This window comes from Stegastes partitus, unplaced genomic scaffold (assembly GCF_000690725.1).
Source record: "Stegastes partitus isolate 25-593 unplaced genomic scaffold, Stegastes_partitus-1.0.2 Scaffold1212, whole genome shotgun sequence".
Lineage (NCBI taxonomy): Eukaryota > Metazoa > Chordata > Actinopteri > Pomacentridae > Stegastes > Stegastes partitus.
Genome location: NW_007578943.1, coordinates 45,198 through 68,226, shown reverse-complemented (window position 1 = coordinate 68,226; position 23,029 = coordinate 45,198). Strand labels below are relative to the sequence as shown.

The window sequence follows — 23,029 nt, the reverse complement described above, 5'->3', positions numbered from 1 at the left end:
CTTTACACCCATTACCATTGAAACCACCTGCTTAATATTGCATAACTCCTCTTCCTGTTGTCACCGACGCAGCTCAGACCCATCAAGGGACCTCTTGATGGTGGGGCCTTAGTGGATTGGCCTTGTTCTGGCAAATCTGGTGGATGCTCCATCAAATTGGGTTCTGGGGGAGTTTGGAGGCCACGTAAACATCGTGGACTCTCTGCTGTGTTCCCCAAGCCCTTTCTGATCAGTTTTAATGGTGTGACAGGATGCATTGTTCTGCTGGAAGAGGATGCTATTGCTCTTAGGGAGTGTGCTTGGTCTGCAACGGTGTGTAGGTGGGACTTGTAACATGCACATTAATGCAGAGACCCAAGAGTTTCTAACAGAACACTGCGTTAAAATGTGATGATTAATGATATTCAGTTCAGCTGTCAGTGGTTTTAATGCTGTTGCTGATTGATGTATTTGAACTAGTGTGAGCCCTTTTTCTAGGTCATACAGGCCAATTATCAGGGCTTTGAAACCAGAGTTGTGTTCCAGAAACTACTTTTTGTGCATGTTTATGAGAATATTTCTGTAGTTTTAAAAACATTTGCTTATATAAAGTACATGCTAAAAGTCAAAACAGCATTGTGACTCGAATTAAAAGATATTTGATCAAAGAATAAGCAAACAAGCCTGAATATGTGACGAGGCTTTAAATGCCAGCTTTTGATATTCGACCCTTCGATGCTCCTTTCTCAGAACACATTATGGCTGGTGGGTACAAATAATGGGGTCCAATGCAAAGAAAATGTTCAAAGTTCCCCACATACTCTCTCCATTTGGTCAGTTTGGATGGATCACGTGTTATCCTGACTGTAATACATCAAGTTGTGTTGCAAAAAACATGTAGTTTAATTTAGTCTTTGCTCTGTACAGTATATATATATATATATACATATAAAACAGATTTTATGCTTCACTCGCTAAGTATCATCTGCATGTGGGTTGTCTGAGGTTAGAAACCAAACCCACAGAAGCTCATGACATCACGGTTTGCTCTGATGTTTTCTTCTGCTGCCCTCGGCTGTGAAACTCCCTCTTTACCTTCATGTTTTTCCCATCTATACATCCAAGCCTGCCTGTTCATCTGCATCTGGCTGTTTCTCCTTCTTTTTAAAAGAATCCTGAATGTCCATCCTCCCCCTTTACTATTCAGTCGTCTCCTTCTCCCTGTAGCTCTCCTGGTGTCCCACCATGTCCCTTTTTTCTCTCCCGCCCTCTGTGCCTGCCTCCCTCTCTGTCCATAGCTGTATATGGTGTTGAAAAAGAGAGTTCCACGGCTGGACTCCCTGTTTTTGGCTAATGGAAGCAGACTTGTCTCCTTGTGTAAATATTTGCACAGAGGGATTATAGATGGTCCCACGCTTTCAAGGTGGAGTCCCACTCCACTCCAGGCCACATTAGGGCAAAGAATGGTGCTGAGTGTAGCTTTAACATAGGATGATGTGACATGACAGGACTTAATGTGGTGATGAGAGTTTGAGGTGTGACATGTGTGTATTGATCTCCGTTTATTTCTGTCGTTTGTGAACAGGCGCCGAGCAGTGACCTCCCTCTCAAACATGTAGACACCATGGTAAGTTTCAACCGGCCCTTTTTTTTTTTAAACATTACTCACTTCTTTTTTTCTCCAGCCCAGTCATCTCGTTTGCTTAGATTACTGAAGTGAAGGAGCCATTAATCTGCTGCTGTAACACCGGCTGACAGATGAGATGTGTTTGCCGTGGGGAAGGTAGTTATGAGTGGATGGAGACGTCCCCGGTGGCATGAAAGACATCTTTTGTAGTAAATACACTTGCTGTTCATCAATAAAAAGCTTCATAGAACCACATCAGGTGTTTGCTTCATATGCCTATACTCTGTGTTTGTCCTCCTTGACTGTGGCCATAGTTTACTGTTCACACACAGCTTTGACTGGCTTTTATGAGTCAAATTCAAGCATTTTCCAAAGATATCCTACGTCCACTGGGGACGCGTTGCACCTTTCTGTACCAGATGATCATCTTATCTTACCTCAACACAAAGTGAAACATGTCAAACCAGGAGTTCTTTGCTGGGAATCGAGTCAGTTTTCTTTACCAAATCACTGATTCTGCTCCATTGGATGTATTTCCGACATTCAAACTGCAGACAAAAGTCACCCAAATCATTTTTTAAATTTTGCTCATATGTGACTGTGGTCTTCAAGTGGATACGGATTGGATTTATTTGTTTGTGTTCTGAGTCATATCACAACTAATGGGACTTTATCATCACTCTAGACTGACATTTGTCACAATTCTGCACTGGAAGGAGTCACTCTGTAAATACAAACATGGACGACACTTCAGCTGCCTTCCGCTGCACATCAACTCATAAATGAAACTGTAAACGCTCAGTGGCTTCTGTATTTACCTCCGTAGAACTTTTATGGGTCACTTCAGGACCATGAACAGTTCACACTGAAGTCTGATATTGGCCACAAAAAAAAATAATGTGAACATCCAAACAATTTGACTTGTGAACGTAAAGATATGTCGAATCTAAATTTAAAGTCTGTAATCTGCGTATACAGACATGCAAGTATGTTTAAGCTCAGCAACCAGCTGAGAATGTTGATGTTGTTTTAATCCAAAGCCAACATTAAGAAGAATCATTTTCTACAGTATCTGATCATGTCAGAGAAAGAGGGCAGTTATCATAAAATGTGGTTAATTATTGGATCAAGTGTGGCAACTAAAACCCTTCAGCAAACTGAGTGAAAGATTGAATTTAATAAAAAAACAAGCGTCCACAACTAAGTGAACTCTGGTTTCCTGTGTGACCATCCCAACCCTTAGAGTTCACTGCAAATGCTGTAGGGTCCACTCTTCTTGAAATGGGACTAAATTTGGACTTCAGTTTTGAGAAGTTTATAGATGGTTTTGGGAAACTAAAATGTATAAATTCTTTATTATTCTTCTGAATGGTGCAGAAACAGTTATGGACGTCTTCTGAAGTCGTCTGGTCCTTAATATTAGCACTGAAAATACTAAGTGTGACGGGTTTGAACAAACATTTTACACAGATTCCAACAGGTGTGAGCCACATTCATCTTAATACAAAGGTCAGTTAGCTGCTGTGTAAATGCAGTTTATGGAATCTATCCTGTCTGCTGGCACTGCTTGTATCATTCTTCTTCAGAATCATGTTCCAGTTCGAACATGTGTGGCTGGATTACTGTAAAACTAATCTCCTTCGCAGAAAAAAGGAATTATTAAAGTGCTGAAGTGTGTAGTCTGAGGATAGCTGGTGTGCTCGAGTACAAAGGGGAGAGAACAGCACCTATGCATCGATACAGTCATAGATCTGCACAATCTAGAGGGAGCAATGGTGTAGAGTTACATCGAAGGCATTTGAGGGCACGAAGAAAACTTCTGAGTATGTAGCTTTGACACACAGAGATGAGTTTTAAAGTTAAATCAATAACCACAGATGGACTAGAAAACTAAGTCTCTCATCTTAAAGTGAAGCTGAATCTACTGATGGTGCTTTAATGACGTTATTGTCACGTCTCAGAGCGTTTCTCCTCCATGTGTGCACGTCAGCACAACACGCGCAGCAATTACAGTATGCGCGTTTGCTTTGGACTCACTGAGCTCTGTTTGTCTGTGACACAACTTCCTGTGAGTTGTATTTTGTCTGAGAAAGGACGGATCGAGTAACCGATTTAGAGTTACCACCCAAAGCCGAGTGCCCACTTTCCCCACAAGGAACCAAAAATAATCCCAAATACACCAGTGTGCCTTTTTTTTTTTGTGTTTGTATATGAGTGCGCCTGTTTTTATTGGCGTCTCCTGAGTTATCCCTCACTTTTCTTCGACAGTAACCTTGAGAGCCTCTTTTTTTTGTTTTTGATGAAGACCTTCATATGGGTGCAAATCTGCCTATCATACTCTGGCCTGCACTTTGACGAAGGCCGTCAAGTGAGTGATTAAATCAGTTTCACGTGTGCTGTATGATCACATGTCGACAGAGTATGCATGTGTCGGAGTGTGTGTGTGTGTTGCTGCTGTCTGGTCATGGGCATTTGCTGTGTGGTTACACTGTGACGCCGGCGGATGTTTGGCCACGCCTCATCGCCTCGGAGCATCCAGAAGATTTGTCTTATGACTACATGAGCTCCTCTCACTTCACTGCTTCGGCTGGTTTGGTCGGTTTCTTTTGCTCTTATTGGTCGTTTTTAATTTGTTGAGATTCAGATTTGGGCAGAGTCGGAAGTTTGTTTGGTTGAGGAGCAGCGTTTTTGGATTTAACTTCACCCACTGATTGCTTGAGCTTCATTCTTCAACTACTTTTCGTGTTCAGACTTCAGAAAACAAAAGCACATGTATTTTTGTGTTATTTATGAGCTCACTTCTGCAAAAGACACATCCGTCAGAGTGCATCTGACTTCAGTAGTAAGAAGAGCCAGTCAGCTGACTTGTGTACAAACATGCATCAGTTCCCACATGTTTGTCTAAAGAGACGGAAAGGCTTTGCAATTATGATCCGTACACAGATGAGAAAGAGACATGGGAACGACGGAGGGAGGGAGGGAAAAGTTGAATATGAGGGGGAGAGATAACGTGGTGGGAGGCAGAGTGGGAGGGGGAGGGTGGCCAGAGAGGGGGAAGAAGGAGAGAGAGAGAGAGAGAGAGAGGAAGAGGGAAGGGAGAACCCAGAGCGGACAGAAGGACGATACAAGGAGCGCTGTGGAGGAGTCTGGTCTGAGCCGGAGCATGCAGCGGCCCAGTGCAGGCAGCCGCCCAAAATAGAGCCCCTGCTTTGTTTTTTTTTTCTTCTTCTTCTACTCCTCCGCTGTCGGAGAAAAAAGGGAGAGGTTTCTCAGAGGAAGCTTCACTGCTGGACGCAAAGCGGTGAGAGGCAGAGGGAGCTCTCCAGAGATGGACCGAGGAGGCTCTTTGAGGAGGCGGCTCTCCTCTCTGAGGGGGGCCTGGCGCTGGAGTACGGGCTACCTTTTCAGGAAGGTAGGATGCCACGGAGGCTCGAAAGGGATGGATGGATGGATGGATGGATGGATTTAGTCCAGCGGGGCTCCTGTTGCCTCTCCTTTTCCTATCTGCTGTTTCAGGTTTTTCTCTTTGTCATAGAAAAGTTCCTCTCCAACTTTTACCAGCCCCCAACGTCTTTCGCCCCCTCGCTCCCCTCCCTCCTTTGCTCCCATGCTTTTTCTCAGATGGTTAATTTGTATGGCCTGCTTGTAAAGTCAACCTCCCCAGATGGTTTTCATCTGGAACCAGGGCCTGCAGGACCCCCCACTCCAGTTCCCGTCTCCTCCTCCTCCTCCTCCTCCTCCTCCTCCTCTTCACCACTACCTTGCCCACCCCCTCCTTCCCAATGCAAGTTCTCAAACTGGAGAAGCTGGTTTCAGGATGATTTTGTGTTTCACTGCAACTTTGCTGCTAATTTTGCTGGAATAGAAACACAAGACATTTGCGAATTTCTAATTATTACTTTGCTTACTTGCATCTTTCTTTTTAAGATATTTAGATTCTAACATGAAGCGTCTCAAGTGTTCCTGTAATCTGCTGCTGCTGTACGAAAACCAACTGTCACAGAATCTTTGAGTCTTCCAGTGACAGAAACATCAATGTGACCACAGTGAAAGTCATTGTCTCACTACTGACCGTGGCTTCATTGTGATGCTTTGTGTTTACCCACATGGTTGCACTTAAACCTAAATCTTGTGGCTCATAAAACCCACTGCTCACCAATCTGGACTAATTAGAAGCGAAACTATGAATTAAGTGCCGGTTTTGCAGCACAAACGAAAGCTCCTCACAACTCTCTCACAGTCTCTAATTAAGACGTCTTTGTCTTTGGCTGGTGGCACCGCGTCGTGCGTCCGTGTCCACTTAACCGGCATTGTTCTTGCCACTCAACAACCTGAGGATGTTTTGACCACCTCACAGCGGTCCTGTAAGAGAGGGGTTTGGGGATTTTTTCCTGGCACTGATGCGCAGTACGTCCCGTAACGCCGCTCTTGAGAGCAGCACTCTTAACCCTCTTCATGCTCTGCGTCTGTCTCTGAACCCTCTCCGTTGGGTCGTTTCTCGCTCATTCATCTCTGTCCTCCTCTGGCGACTCGCTGCACTTTATAGCCCCTTGCAACATGCTGAAACGTTTAGGCCAAAGTGCAGGCAGAAAAGAGGGGATTTGCTTTGTGTCACCTCAGTTGGACGGCGTTCTGGTGAACACTGGGCATGTAGGAGCGTAGAATTTGTCAAAATAAACTGTCTGGTGCTGGGAAAGAGTAGAAGAAGGGCAGACATCCCATTATCTGATGTGTGTTTGTGACTGCAGGCTGTCCCTGCAGGAATTTACAAATTAAAACTGATTAAGTTGTGACATTTGCAACTTCTGTAGAATCTTTGTCTTTTTCTGCAAACAACGATCAGCCTGGAAAAATGTTCTCATGTGTTTTTTTTTTTTCACTCAGTGATGCAGTCTAATTCCAAAACAAGTCCGAATCTGTCAGGGATTAAACTTCTGTCTTGCTACAGTGGGTCTGGCTTGTTTTCCCAGAATGTAGAAGGTTCTAAAGTAGAGCTAGATTGGATCACTGTGTAGCACCGACACTTAAATAACTTTCCTGCAGCTACACCAAAACATTATTTGATATTTATGTCCTTCAGTGTTCAATTGATGTGGTCAAAGCTTTTTTTTTCTTTTGCTGGGTTCGACTCAGTGAATTAATTTTCTCTCGTCACAACTGTCTCAACAAATTGCGTCCCCGTGCAACTCAACTGCATTCTTATTTACGTCTGGAAAGAAACTGATTTGAAACAGATTTTCTCACCTGTATCGTAGCAAGAAAGGCTTGAAAGTGCCACAAAGGCCGCCTTAAGATGTAGGCGAGAAGGATGGTTTGGAAGGATTTTGACCCAGGAGAATGAGGTGCGCATCCCATGTGAGACCATTATTCTGTTAAGTTTCATTTTCACTCATGGTTTTGGGAGGTTAAGACATCAAACCTATTTGGTTAGCTTAGGTAATATTATGGTTTGGTTGAAAATGCAACACTTCTTAGAAACAGAAACAGCAGCAACATGTTGGTTGAAATGTATTTGTGATGGATCACAAACAAACATAATCCTGATGAGATTACGGTTCAGTCAGAAGATGACTGAGAATGCAGTGACGTTGATTCGGGATGAGATTTTTGGGAGACAGGGCTGGATAATCATGTCTTTTTCATTTATTTGACTTTTATGTCGTTCAATCTTCAGTTTTTATGGTAGAAGTTTATACTTAGTTTAACTCAGTGAGTTCACTTTCTCTCATCAGTTGTGTGTATTACCGTGGGACACTAACACAGCGGTAAAAACACACTGTTTTCTCACCAAACCACCGTGTTAAGGGGAACTAGAACTTGTTATGAGCCGCTCCAGACTGTCTGTCTTCGTTTTTCAACTGCGTACCCTCGATCCCATCTACAAGTCCTGTCAGAGTGCTGACTGATGCTGACTTGTGATTTTATATTTTCATAAATCTGTTGTTATCGCTAATTTTATCTATGTAGTATTTTTCAACAGAAGTGTTTGTAGTAAGAATATGACACTTTTGAAGGATCTTGGACAGCTGCAGATATCACACGTAGTTGTTGTTATGATGATACCTCATAGTCCATTTGGAGTAAGCTGGGGGAGCTTAGTTGTGTACATGGACAGTAAACTGTATCTACATATTCTGTACATGCACGCTACTGCTGAGTGTGTGCGTTACTGTACTTGTGCTGTCATCGCCGGGCTGCACGTGGACGACCATGAAGCGGTCCGCATTGACCTTCGCACGCCATAGCAGACTCTTGTGAACTTGTGGAAAACATAACACAGACCTTATAGACTCGGTTTAAAGAGAAATGTTACGGAAGCGTCTTTCTGAGTAACTACAGGAGCTCCTACCTTAGAAAGACATTTTCACTGTTGCAGAATAAAAACAAAATGGTTGCGATTTTCTTTTTTAACCCCATTTTAGCGATAAAAGCGGCTGCAGGTTTGGTCATTTGGAGCAGAAGTAACCCAGTTTAAGGCATCACACCCAGACAGTCAGCTGTTAGCAGAGCTGATGCTCATCCAGAGAGATCAGTGTGTGCTTGACACTGGCTGTTAGATAGCCAGTCTGATCTAATGGATGATGATGGATAACAGCCCCCTCCTGTGCACATGTGACCCAAACACCACGGGGGAGTGAACAAGTCCACATGCCCTCTGACCCCCTCCTCGAGCCGGTCTGAGGGGGAGGCGAGGCAGGCCAGGCCGAGCGGAGCCAAACACAGTCAATCACCTTCAGCCACACTTCCTCTGCGAGGGCCTCTCTGCTGGGCTTTGTGAAGGTGCCATGTGAAACCCTCCTCACACGGTATCGAGTACGAGACGCCCCTCTTCCCAAAGTGAAACGCACACTTGGTGTACTGTGTATAGAGGGGCTTGATATGTAATTCGACTGCCCACTGTATTATAATAAACCACAGGACTGGAGCAGGCTGGCTCATACAGGAGTTTAGCTTCAGGTTCATTTCAGCAGCTGTGTTGACTCCTAGGTGTCCATACGCTCAGAGTTCAAGAATCTAAAAACCCCTAAAACCGACCTGCCTCATTTACCTATCTGTTGAATTCATATTTTACATTAACAAGACTGAATTTGTGGCGTCATCAGGGAGCAGCTTGGTTCTTTACTTTAGAAAACAACAAATCGGACACATCCGACAGTCAGTGGAACTACTGATGAAGTGGATTTGTGCTTTGAAGATATTATGTGGAGGTTTTAATGAACCATCAAACCATCGAAACTTGGTCATTGTTGAACAAACAGCATGTTTTATTGTCTTTTACGTCTGTCGTTCATAAATTGTTGTCTTATAGAACTAAACTGCACTGCAATTTACATTTTGAAAGTCATGCAACTTCATTTTGACACTAACGTTATAACACATACATATTGTTTAAAACAACCAAAAAGTCTTTGCAAGAAGCCACAAGTCAGGAACTGGACTTTCACCCACTTTCCTAAACTGAACTTACACTTTTACTTCTTTACTGTCGGTTTTTATGTAGTTAAGTTTAGAAAACAACATTATGCTTTGGTTATCATTTTCACAGTTGTTAGAAGTTTAGTTAAGTTGGAATTTTGCCATGTTTGAAGCTTCTCCACCATTTTTCTGGGTTACCATGGTGACAAATCTCACTTCATCTCATATATGATTGGTTAGCTTTAAAGAAGGAACAGCAATGCAATAAAATAGCGACTTTAGGTGTAATTAGAAAGGCATTTGTGATGCGTCTCAAACAGATCTAATTCGGTAGAAGATACTTAATAATGTGATTAAGTGGTATAGGAGCGTAGATTTTGGGAAACAGGGTTGTTTTATTGTCCAAACGCTTTTGAAAGTCTTTTAAGAGATGATATGTGCAGAGAACCATAAGAAAGACCTGATGTTTTGTCTTTGTCATTTGCAGGGCTCAACAAAATCTTCAAAGAGCATGGAGTCACGACGCAGACCATCAAGGTAACGTCTCTCCTCCCTTTCCTCGTTTCCTCTCCTCCACTTTCCTCCTTTTCTTTCATTTAGTGTCCTCTTCTGTTTCTTCTCATGTTGCTTCTTCTTGCTGTTTTCAATCATCTCCCAATCACTGTCTGCTCTCCACATTTCCCATGAAAGGCTTCATTGGCCTTCTCCAACTTTGCTCGTTGAATTATTTGGAGAACTAATCTCTGCTGTTTTCTCCAGTAGTTCAGATTTATCCATCCTTATTGACATTCAGCTTGAGATGTGAAGAATTTGACGGTGGAGAGTCTGGATGTAACATGATCTTTGCTGCTTTTACCAGGGGAATTTGTGAAGCAACATGCCCCGTTGTTGAACTAGACCTCTCGCTGTTTGTTGGACAAAAAGATATTTGGTGTCGGCCTCCTCTCACCTCGCTCCTTAGGGAGTCACAGATGTTGTCAGTTGTGTAATTAATGTGTAAAACTTGACACCACAACAGCTTGTGTGGATGTGCTGGGCTAAGCTTTGAGTGACAGTTTGGTTCCCTCACAGCAAATCGAAGAGTTGATACGAGGTAATACAAACAGTCCAACATCTGGTACATCACCATTTTAAACAGTGTGTGTGAGTTCATTTACTGCGAGGATTACGCTTGATTTCCATCCATATAAAGGAAAGATCCAAGTTTTTTTTCTAGTGCTAAGCAGTGCAATCATATAATAGCTGTGTCTTATTTAATACTTTTGCTAAATGAATGTATCCAATTACACGGACAGGCTTATTTACATTCCTGGATTGTGTAGCACGATGCTACACACCTCCACCCACCAACACAAATCTGACTTAAGTTGAACTTTAAGTAGGAAAGACAGCATGTTGGGATCTTTGCTTGATTTTTTTATTTACTTCGTAGCTTTTAGTTGCACATAAAGGCACCACTTTTACAACTGTTTTCCAAACAAAACATACTATAACATAGCTGCACATCTGCGTTGATAGGTCAAGGGATTTCATTATTGTGAAATGGCAATTTTTTATAAACTCTTGCAATGTAAAATATAGCAAGGCACAGTGCTTGTAAAAACGAGCTGTTTACAGGTTACAACATGTCAGATTTCCTCATCTCAGCCTAAAAATAAATGTCTTAACTATAGCCTGTATATAAAAATGGATGTACCAACTATGACATACCCATTTGTTTTGGACTGCTGGTTTTGAAACCTCAAGTTTGGAATTTGGCCGTCACCATATTGTTCTAGACGAAACAAGCGAGGGGATAAATCTGACGGAGAACTTGAGGATACTACGCACAACGAGACAGTAGTGACTTGTCAATCACAATGTAGCCCCGCCCTAAAACTTACCCTGCTTTAAAGTGTATTTCACTTTAAATGAGACCATGTTTTGTGAAATTAAAATCGTACCGTATCAAAGGAAACTTGAAAGTAGCGATTCAGACCATTAACTCATTAGGGAAATGTTTATTGAGGCAACAAATCAAGTGAGAAGTAGAGATATTTTCTCATGGACTTTGATATGATTAGACTCATATTAGCAACCAGAGAAGCTGCCACGTGCCGACCATTTGGAAGAATGTGTTTTTACGGCAGTCTGCGTTATGTCTAATTGATACCACCACCGTTTAATGGTTTTAAAAAGTCACAGCTACACCTCAGTGATGGAAACAAGCAAAATTAACCTAATGACTTAAAGCTGGCACCTAGTTCTTGGGATTAACTGCTAGTATTCAGACAGAGCTCATTTTAAAATAATAGCAGGACATGACAACATGCAGTAAACTATAAGATGTGATTGGTAATGGTGGTGATTTAACACTAGCTGCTAAAAACCCCAAATAAGCTAAATAACGCTAAAAGCTCAAGGAGTTCTGCACACTCTGACTCGCATTTGAATTCGTCATTACAAGCTATCCCTTTGAAATTACACATTACTCGTTTGACCTGATGTCAGGATAAAATATTTATCAGTGCATCGTTAAAGAATATAGGCGAAAGTCTAAATTGATAAATGACATGTGTTGTTTGTGCAGAAAAAAACGTTATGTCATAGGTTCACTTGATAAAGTGTACAAATAAAAAATGAGCGACTCAATCCAAGTACTGAGTTTTGGGCCAATCGACCCTTCAGGTCATGAGAAAATAAATAAATTCACCAATCAGGAAGTATGGCAGGTCTGATTACCGACTGAGGTCAACGGGGCGCTGAGCATTTAAAACAGTAGAGACTGAACTTCTGGTTGTTGACTTTTATTGCAAATTTGTCTTTTTTGTCTTTTACAGCCAAACGTCTCAGGTTTCCCGATAAAACATTCCTGGTTCATAGTTGGTGTTTGTCCAAATTCACAAATGAGATCACTGCAGCGCTGAAATTGAGCGTGTGGAGATAGTGCGTCATTCGTCAACGCGATATGCAGAAAAGGAGCAATCACTTCATCTCTTCGGCTGATGTGAAGCAGGTTGGCACTCAGCCGGTCAACGCATGCTGGTGGATCTGGACTAGGACCAAACCACAGGTCTATATTGGCTCTGGCTGCAGTATGAAGCGAAAGGCATACATATGTAGAGACAGAGAGGGGAAACGTAAGGCAGAAAGAGAAGTTGAAAAAGGAACGCTATGAATTACCAAAAAAGGTGGAGACAACGGTGAGAAAGAATGAGAGGCAAGTACAGCAACAGTAAAAATCCAAAATAGTTTTTGCAAATCACAAATGTGAAAAGACAAGATCTTTAGAAAACTTTAAAGATAAGACATCTGTCTCGGCACAGCGGAGACGTGTGACATATCCATTTCTCCTATATCTCTGGTGATGAATAATTTTCAGTAAGCATGTTTTGAGTGGCTCCAGATGTACAGTACAGAGCAGGCCACATTATTTGTATGTTAAAGCTGGAGCGATCTTTCTCCCAGACATATGAGCAATTTCCTCAGGAGGCCACTCACAGCTGACAAATGTGGGAAATATGCTACAGTCTGGGTCCAGACACCTCTCACTTAACCTCCCCATCTCACCCTCCACCTTCAGCCAGTCCGCTGACTTCACCTCTTTACGGTCTCGAGGCTTTTTCTTCAAAGCAAAAGTTGTATGTTTTGAGAGATGTGCTTATTCACCGCTAAGACTTAGACACCGCTCAGATGTCTGTCTGGTAAACATATGGGGACAACAGGCAGCTGAGGCTGGAAACAGGTTAACAGCTAGACGAGCACTGGACAAAAAGCAAATCTAAAAACGAAAAGGTGGTTATGTGCCCATAAAACAGAATCAGGTTAGCTGCTTTCCCAATCTTTATGCTAAGCTAAAGGCTAATTCACTGCTTTCCAAGGGTACAGGGGATGTAAATTTAATCACACATCCAAGTTCTCGAAGGTCAACACGAGCTTTTCTGCAGATCTCTGTGTGGAGCCCAACGTTTGTCCTCACTGCACTAAAGCAGAGTTTGAAACTAACTGCAACCTCCTGTAAAAAGTGCTGAGTCACAGCCTGTCAGAAACATTTAAGGGAGTCCCCTGTGTTTTTCAGCGTTTGATATGAGAAGCGATGTGACCTTTCTGCAGACCGATGCATACCTATTGTGGCGTGACAGAACCACATGTGTGCCGCCGAGCGCTTTCAAAGCCTGCCTGCATCGGTCACGCAGAAATCATGACTTGGAACCTCACAGGCTGCCTTCTAACAACCCCCTCTCTATAGTTTTAAAATGATCTAAAACGTTTCTCCAAAGCAATGTTGTTGAGACACATCAAAAAGATGAGTGAGATAAGTTTTTGGAATGTACGACCCCCAAGGATCAATGAAATCACTTAGGAACCCAGCACATGTATATCTAGGTACATTTGTTACACACTTCATGTTTGCTTTGGACAAACTCTGACATGATGGACTTTCTTCTCCCTTATCCTTTGCGTCCAAACCTCTTCTATCTTCTCCTTTTCACTCAGACAAACTAAACTTGGTAGAATAACATCTCGACTAACTTTTTACAATTTTCCTCATCTTTGTCCGTCTTTGGGTTTGTCAGTGCACACATTCTAATGACATTCTTCTTTTTTTTTCTTTCTTGGACACAAAAAGTCCAACAACATGACCTGCGCTTAATACAGTGGGAGAGCTTACATTTTGGAGAAAAGTATGAGTTCTGCTGGGATTTAATGATGTCATTGTGGATTTGGCATTTAAACGCCGTATTGCCCTCTCCATATTAGGATATTTGTTCCTAGTTGGCTCGAAGAAAGAATGCCGTGTTCAACTAAATCTGAAATGTAGCTTGCATCACTGAGGACACTGAGAACGATGTTTGCAGATGAAGTAAGCAGCAATGTATTTTTAGTACGAGAGACTCTTTTATGATGTGGAATGATCCGGGTCAAAGTACAGACGAATGCATCTTATGATATCTGTAAAAGAAATTGCTGTTTTAGTGTTAAATCGCTGGAATGCATCATGTGGATATGATGTCATGTACATTTTTATGAGGCTGTTGGAATAATTCAAAAGAAACCTACTGTTAATGCAAAAGGTACAGTCAACTTATTGCCTAAATCACTGCCTAACAGCTGTGATTTTACTAACAGGGGCATCCATTACTGCAGTGAATGAATTAGGTAAAGTAAAGTTAAAACCATCAGAAGCGTCTAAGTGAAGCAAAAACTAATATCTGCACAAACTCACCAACCTGAGGAGGCCTTTTGGCAGCCTCGTTGTTCGCTATAGTTAAAGGGGTCATAATTCTGCTAGCCTGATGAACACAAGCACATGTGCATAAATCACATGTGCTGCATTACTTCTGGGTATTAAACACCTTCCAACATCTATCTTTTGCGGTCCAGCAGTCTTCACATCTTGTGCCGCCGCTGATGTTCAGAATCCACCCACCTCACCCAACTCTTCTCCGTTTCTGTCCAGGAGCGTGAGTCTGCTGCAGGCCTTGGACGAGAGCTACGAGCTGGACCTGATCTACATCACAGAGAGGATCATCTCCGTCTCCTTCCCCAGCAGTGTGGAGGAGCAGAGCTACGCTGCCAACCTGAGGGAGGTCGCCTCCATGCTGCGCTCCAAACACGGCCACAACTACCTGGTACCGCTTCTAAATGATACTTTAAGGGGGGAGAGAAAATGAAATAATTCCAGCTTCCCAGATCAGCCCATCATCATCTGACTTCCCTTAGTTCCAGCCACAGATTCACACAACAGGACAGTTATGTAACATCCGCGTTCATCTATAAACATTTAACGCTGCAGTCTATAGTGGCTGCAAAACTCCAGCGTTCCTCCTGTCTTCATCTCAGAAGCAAATTAACCAAATCTACTCTTACTTAAGCTGAACTGTGGAGGCCATTGCTGCAGTTCATTGTCGTTCCCTAAAACATCGACTGCAATGCACTGTGGGACATTGTTCAGATTGTACACACTTGTATGTTACATAATAAAAGCTTTATTAATGACTTACTTGCTGATACACCAGTGCCACATGCTTTTTTTTTTAGCAAAAGCTAAATATACTTTTGGAAAATGCAAAGCGTAGAGCGACTTGGGCTAGCTGGTTCTGTCTGCTTGTTTCACCATCCTCCACGTGGATCACCAGGTAATTACAGCTAAACTAATAAGATGTAACAATATAGCTTTAAGATGTGATTATACTCCCTTCCAGACAGTAGGTTGGCATAAACACCACTGCTAAACATGTACGCCGCTGCCCTTGAGGAGAAGATGCAGACATCCGCATTTAGCTCCACCCGGACCTGAACAGATGATGAAATGTGCGTCATGCAGATGTGGAAAGCATAAAGGCCGAGTCACGCTTCCACGTCCCTGGATTGATATAGACTTTGGCGCTTCAGTTCACACTAAAATAAGTCAGTCGGCTACAGAGGCAGTCGTATTGCGTCTGAACACAGAAAAACACACAGAGATCGGATGAAGCGGTTAGTTACAGTTTGGGCTGTAGCTTGAGATTATTCCTGAGGTGTACCGATCACGGTGGACGGACATAGCACAGGGTTTTTGGACAATGTCGACTTCCCTCCGTTGATGGAAAGCATGTACTAATCAAAGCACCTCATGGCAGTGACGGCTTCAATTGTATGAAGTTAGGAACCCATTGTTTCCAAAACAGAACATACATTTTGAGTTGCAAATCCACCAAGGAAAGGAAAACCCTAAAGCATGAGTCTTGAATAATGGATGTGGTTTGTTTTTGCTTCCTTTTTCTTCAGCTCTTCAACCTCAGTGAGAAGCGTTATGACATCACCCAACTTAATCCAAAGGTAAACCCGACTGCTTAACATCTCCTTTCCTCTCCCATGTATTTTATGACCGCCAGTCCAAACAGTATTCTCTCGACTCCCCTTTCAGGTGTTGGACTTTGGCTGGCCCGATCACCACGCTCCGGCTCTGGACAAAATCTGCAGCATCTGCAAGGCCATGGACACGTGGCTGAGCGCGGACAGCCACAACGTGGTGGTTATACACAACAAGGTGAGGCTGAAAGACGAGCGGCTGCTGCTGTGCGAATGGAGCAGACAGTAGATGGTGCTCTCCGGCTCCTCTGAGGACCTCCTGTTCTCCTGGAGGTCGCAGTTGTTTTTGTGTCTTTCTGCCTGTAATGATGTCCTTCCTCACTAGAACACTGACATTTAGGGTGGAGTGTTTGTGTACAAGATTGCGTCTCTTTGTGTGCTTGTTTGGGTTGGGTTGTGCTGGATGACGGTTAGGAAAACACAAATTAGGGCGGTAAGGCACGCCAGTCATCATGGCTACTTAGGTTTATTTAGCCTTTTACCCCTAACAATACCATAAAAGCTGAATTGACCAATATTTTCCTGTTGTTGCCTAAACTTACTTGCATCACATTATACTCTTGTGGCAAGCCACACTCATCTGGCCCCTAAGTATGCTGACACAAACCATAAAAAGTGTATCCAAATACAACTACTGGGCTGATGTCCCAAATGTAATACCTAATCATTTTCACATTAACCCCACTGTGTTCCTGATCGTATTTTGCAACATAAGAATTAACCATGGGATCCTAAAGCTCTGTGCTTCATTCCAAGACGTTCCCACAGGGAGGTTGCAAACAAGTTGGCTGCTATAACAACTAGGGCTCTTTTTTTTTTTTTTTTTCTGGGATGTTGAGTAACGCTGGTGATGAGAGTGTGGGCCTGGCAGTTGTGGTGGTCACTAAGGAAGCGGGCCGTGTTGGGTTTCCACATATCAACAAATCATTTCCACCGGGCTCCCTGCTGTTAAAATGGCTGCGATATTTATAATGCGGAACACACTTACTCTCCACAATGATCCTTGTTTTAAAGGATGGATGTATAAAAAGAATGCAGTCTGACATGGGGAGTGTTTCTATGGTAACGTGCTTGAACTTAGGCTCAGCCCAGGCATCTGTTTACCATGTGAATAACAGATACAGTAACTTATATGGTTTAGAGTTTGTTTTTCTATCATTTAAAATTTTACATTCCTAATAATGTATGAATATAAACCTTTTTTTTAATGTGGTTTGGTGCTCAACTTGTGAAAATGGCTCTGAAATCTTTCACTTTAGACTTTGAGACATTATTTGTACAGAATCTACTTTGCAAACTGGCATAATAGAGATAAAAAAAATAAAATAAAATCCTAGTTTCTGGCCTATAACATTCATTGCAATACTGACAATTGTGGAAAAGTGAAAAACTAATTATTTATATGAGACTTTATAGTTTTTCCAGATAAAAAATTGGGAGTTGAGGTAGAGAACTGTTTGCAGTACCTCCATAAGTGACTGTAAATGGGAGTAAAGGTGCAGATTTTTGTATTTCATGTTTCTGTTTCGTAACGCGTTAGTCCTTTGACTGTATCATAAGCAGTGTTTGATTTTTCTCATCATTTTTTAATCCTTCCTGCTTCGTTTTGTGACTGAACGCTGCAGGAGAAGAAGGGACCACAGTAGAGGTTTCTTGGAGATATTGTATGTGTGTGTGTTTTTTTTTTTGTTTTGTTTTTTTAAATAAGGTATCTGCCTCACTTCAAACCAAGGGAATTCACTTAAAACACACACAGACAAACCTGCTAAACGTCAGGTGCACTGGTGCAACAATGTGCGACTAAATCGGTGGCACTCTGGAGACCTGCCAAAAAATGATTAAGTATCTGGAAACCCTAACAGTTATAGAAACCTTATGGTCCTAATTTAATGTAAATGATGATATATGCCAATACATTTTTAATGCTCATAAGTTGTAAACATGGGAATGTTTCCTATAGTGTATTTTACTTTCTGCATTTGTTCTTTAAAAGTCAGGCTATCCTCTCCTGCATTGGTTTAAAGGTTGTATTTCATATTGTTTTGTTCTGAACTTATGTTGCTTATGAATTTCTCAGTTTTTCAAAAGTGCAAAACTGCATCATTAACGTTATTCTGTAATTAAAATTAGTGGTGAGGCTACACTTTAGTTCACATCATGAATTTTGCTTTTAAAACCACTACTATAAAGCTAGTGTGCTTAAACTCCTCCAATAGAAAAAAAAATCCATATTCAGCCTGTTCTTTGCATGCTCGACCATCGTGGGTGGAAGATAAAACGCTCAACTTACTCTCACTGACTGATGTCTTTTCAGGGCAACCGTGGCAGAACTGGCGTGGTGGTGGCAGCCTACATGCATTACAGCAACATATCTGCCAGGTAGGTCTGCAATCCCAACAAGCAGCTGGAGAACGGGCATGAAGATGGTATCTTTTTTCTGGAAGCATAAACAGACAAGTGGAAGGCAGTGGAGAAGGCTGGAGGAGCAGACTTGAGAGGAGAAAATTAGATAAGCCGGCATTGTTCATCACAAGACCGAAGCCTGAAAAACAGTCGGAGATGTGACGAGCTGCTGAAGGAGGAGGAGGGGTGGAACATGAGACTGTGCTTTTCTTCAGAGAAATGAAAAAACAAACAAAAAAACTTGATATCATAATTATGTGCAGAAAGCAATGAGTTAGCTTTAATAGTCAGTGCGCCATAAGACTCAAGTTACAAAATGACTTTTTTTTTCTTTGCTTTTATTGGATTTGTTTTTTTAGAAAGGACCAAACAGAATCTTTTATAGAAACAATCAGAGGAGCGCATGACTCGCCGTTGTTTTTAAAGGAGCACTGATTTGCCAGAAACAACACACACACACACACACACACACACACAAAACAGGCTTGCTTCCCTGTAACACTATTAGATTTCTGTGTCATTATCCCATGAGGCAACTTAATGCTGCGATCAGGTAGCTTTGAAAACACCAGTAGCGGGACAATACCTGAACATGAACCAAGCGTGACATTGTGCTCTGACATATGTGAACGCAAATGTCAAAACACAGACCGAGCAGTGGATCCCATGACATAAACCCTTCAAGTTGTTTTTCCTCTTATCTGTACCAGGCGCATGTTGTTGTCTGCTTAATTCTATGCTTAGTTTTTTGGTAGTGTGACATTCAGCATGCTTAAAAGGAAGTTTTGCATGAAACAAACATGCATTAAAGTCATATTGCCAGCAGCCCCAGCCTGTAGACTTTCCAGATGTCTAACATCGTGTGACCAAGCTTGTTGCTTTTCCTTTTGTCATCTGAATATCAGGCGACATAACGATGAAACATATTTGAAACTACTGCATATGTATGCTACTGATACTAGGAGGGGGAAGAAATGTTAAAAGTATTACAATCAGATGTGTTCTCACAACAACGCTCTTGTTGGATCGTAGTGCCGACCAGGCTCTGGACAGGTTTGCCATGAAGCGCTTCTATGAAGACAAAGTGCTTCCTGTGGGCCAGCCGTCTCAGAAAAGGTCAGTCTTGCCTCACTTCTTTTTTTTTTTTATAGTTTGACCCCGTGTTGAACTCTCCTCACAGAGAAATCTGTCTTTTTACAAAGTCAAACGTTTTAAAGCTGCATTAATTGATTTTTTACGGGCTCCTGGGGGTCATAGAACAAACTGTAAACACAACGTTAACATTTTATCGCTTTAAAAACGATCGACATGTTAACAAAAAAGCTGCCTGGTTGGACGTTCCACAGCCAATTTGAATTTTCATGTGGAGTCAAGTTTCTGGCCACTGACTGAATTTACCATGAATAAGTTATCGGTCTGTTTATCTGCTAAATAATCCACCTTTTCTGGCTTGTCAATGTCAGTGAAGGTGGAATTTTCTTAGTGGAAAAACCTCAACGAATATTCAAAGAAGCCTAAAAGTGAAGATTTGAATGGAAAAAGTCTGTGGATTTGTCTGCATTGGAAGCCCCTTTAACTTACACACAGTCCTGTCATCCATTCTCGATATAAAACATCAGATTAGTGTTGCCCTAAAGTATTTAAAGCTTTAAGTTTTTATTACAAAAGATGCTTTGGTCTAAAGGTTGACTCTGTTACCGTGGATGACAAGCTGAAAACATCCAGCTGAAGGTCAAAGTCAAAAGCTGCTGTATCTTTGTTGTGGTGAACACAGGATTATAGTGTACATTTATCTCTTTGTTGTGGAACACTAGACATCATAATACAGTTTGACAGAAGGGGGGTATGCAGCAGCAGCAGCAGCAGCACTTTGATCCCCTCCTCTTGTCTCTCAGATATGTGGAATACTTCAGCGGGTTGCTCTCTGGACACATCAAGATCAACAACAAACCGCTGTTCCTTCATCACGTCATCATGCACGGCATACCCAACTTCGAGTCCAAGGGAGGTGAGTGTCGTGCACAGGTAATCTCTCAGCATTTTTAACACAGATCCCTTATTTGTGAGCAACTTCTTTAAAATTGTCTTCCAGGTTGTCGTCCCTTTCTCAAAATCTACCAAGCCATGCAGCCCGTCTACACATCTGGGATCTAGTAAGTCCTAAAACACACTCGCGCTCAAATGCTTTTACAAGATTCCAGGGATAGCGAGCTCGTAATGACGCGATAATAAAATCCCTGATTTTCCTTTATAGCTTCTCCTCTAACTCCCCTGCTCCCCAATATACATACACATCACCCCTCTCGCCAGTTTACCCTCGCAGCTCGGCTCACATTATTTTATTTAGCTAGCTCCCCAGCTGCAGGCTCTGGTTTCTTTACTCTAGATCCCGTAATCACGTCTAGTGTTATTTGTTACTGGAGAGCCAATATAAAGGGCAGACAGGCATCCATGTGGACACCTGCGGAGTTGTGCAGCCGCGGGGTTCTGCTGGTTTCCAGGACCAGACAGGAAACAATAGATTGTGCGGCTTTCTGTTGTTTTGAGAAGAGGGGAGGTGAGAGAAGACGGTGGGAGGCGAGTGCTGCACTGCCCTCGCATGGATGAGGCCGGCATGCAAATACTGAAATTTAGTTTCAGTCATTTAATTATTTGCCAGTTTCCACACATTTCCACACCTTAGCCCTGAACTGACCCACTGGATGTCGCCTTCCATTTCTGCCATCCAAACAGCAACCTAGATGTTGAAATCTGCAAGTTCTACAGAAGACTTGCAATAAGGTAGCACTGCTTCTTGGAGTGAACTATCTGTTTCATTGACAGTGCTCTATGAAACCATCCCTCAGGTTGGTGAGAGTCGAGCATGTGGGCCAGAAAACCAAAACAGTGAGCGGCACGATGTAAAAATGCCACATGGAGCAGGATAGTGTGATCAATATCTATGGATCGGGAAACACCCTTTGCATGTTTCCCTTGATCCGTTGACATTGTAAAAATAGTTTTTAATGCTGCTTTTGTCATTTTTTCTGTACATCTGTTTACCTTCATTGGTGGTGTTAAACTGTTTCTGTCCACGGTGTAAATACTGTAAACACAATAACTAAGTGGGAAACAATCATACATTTCCAGACTGTCAACCCCTTAAAGCCCCAAATCACATTCTTCCCCAGTTTCTCTCACATGCTCCCTATTAGCACTCTCTCCCCTTTGATCCCTGCTCTCCCACTTAGACAATCATGTAGACACTAATACCCAAAATTAGCTGCGCGGTGCTTATGCCCTGCGATGGCTGCTGGAAAAGCAAGTGAGGGATTGTTAGCAGATCATGTGTGCCTGGTTATATATGGACAACAAAGAATGATGGAGTGGAGTGACGCTGGATTTACAGTGTTGTTGTGCACAGTAGTAATTGCGAAGGCGGGACTGTTATCTAATATGTTGTGTTTTCAATTGTTTTTGCAGCAACGTTCAGGGCGACAGCCAGACAAGCATCTGTATAACCATCGAGCCTGGTCTTCTTCTGAAGGGGGACATCCTGGTAAGAACAGCACAGATGTACTCAGTACAGTCCCTTAGCTGCTTGTAACGATGTCATTCGTTTGGACTTCTGTGAATTTTACCTGCAAAAAAAAAAGAAACTGGAATAATTTTCTGTCATGCCACTGGTTGAACTCTCAGGTGTGAAGGTTTATTTTCTCAAATTTTGCAAGGTGCCAGAAAGAAAGAAAGATAAACTGCGGATGAGGACAGAATGCCAGCGAGAACAGCTGCAGAAATGTACACAGGACGCGCTGATTTTTATTGTTAAATAGTAATGAGGGAATCCTGTTGGTTTTTCCAATCTGACGTCGGGTGTATGTACTGTATGCATGTGCTTTAGCAGTTTATAGTGACCATTCACGGAAGAAATAGGGCCGTAAAATCCCGGGGAAAGACAGTTGGACTGGGTCCTATACCTCACTTTATAGACCCTCATTAGCACACAATATGTTGCTGGAAACTATGACGTCAAAATGGCAGTCGGCTTCCTTTCCAGCAGCGTTCAGGGATACACAGTGTACTGTTTTAACATGACATAATCATTTAAAAGTCGAGCTGCATGACAAATGTGTGATTTTAATACTTTATGAGAGATAGTTTCACATTTAGGTGATTTTTGAATATATTATTTGACCTTTTAAAATGCAGAAGTCACATCCTCCAGTACCTGTGATGGCCCCCGGTTTATATTTGCATGTGAAAGAACTGCACACATCAGCAAAGTTTCTGCCTCTGCTGTCATTCAGGCCATAACGTTATCCGCGAGACGTCCTTCGGGCTCGTAATTTCAGCGTGGAGAATCTCAAAGGGAGCACTTACGCCAGGCTGGAGGCCGTTATGTGTTGGCCTCTCATATCTCATCCTTTATTTAAGACGGACTAATGGGTTCTGCTGAATGCATCATCTGACCAAACCGTCGCTCGCCGATGCTTGTTGTTGTTCAGATAACGGGGGAAACCGTGAACTGTGGTTTTATGGCTTATTTGGAGACACATCAGTCAGCAGAGTTTGTGATCGGGTGTTTTTGTGCAGCTTGTTGATCACGACCGCCAGATCGGCTAATTGCTGAATGGTTAGATGATCAAGAAAGTAATTGTAGAGGAACGTCTTCGTAAACATATTTGAGATTCTTCAGGTTTTCTGCTCTCATTGGTTTCCAGTTTGTCTTTTGGTTTATGATGAAGCTTTGTCCAGAATGTCACAATTAACCTAATCAGACTCAACCGAAAG

General features: G+C 42.3%; 1 protein-coding gene across 16 annotated transcripts in view; it reads left to right on the top strand.

The window, feature by feature from the left end:
• Positions 1 to 23,029, top strand: part of tns1b (tensin 1b) — a 187,175-nt gene that overhangs the window by 120,452 nt on the left and 43,694 nt on the right. For 15 of the 16 annotated variants that reach the window (XM_008297339.1, XM_008297338.1, XM_008297345.1 and 12 more), the window contains 10 exons: positions 1,565 to 1,606; positions 9,510 to 9,559; positions 14,463 to 14,634; positions 15,773 to 15,823; positions 15,912 to 16,034; positions 18,171 to 18,235; positions 19,292 to 19,375; positions 20,155 to 20,267; positions 20,352 to 20,412; positions 21,722 to 21,797. In XM_008297339.1, coding sequence (XP_008295561.1) covers positions 1,565 to 1,606; positions 9,510 to 9,559; positions 14,463 to 14,634; positions 15,773 to 15,823; positions 15,912 to 16,034; positions 18,171 to 18,235; positions 19,292 to 19,375; positions 20,155 to 20,267; positions 20,352 to 20,412; positions 21,722 to 21,797 — 837 coding nt within the window. Of the gene's footprint in view, positions 1 to 1,564; positions 1,607 to 4,721; positions 5,019 to 9,509; positions 9,560 to 14,462; positions 14,635 to 15,772; positions 15,824 to 15,911; positions 16,035 to 18,170; positions 18,236 to 19,291; positions 19,376 to 20,154; positions 20,268 to 20,351; positions 20,413 to 21,721; positions 21,798 to 23,029 lie in introns of those variants that run through there. The other variant, XM_008297344.1, reaches the window with a different exon arrangement.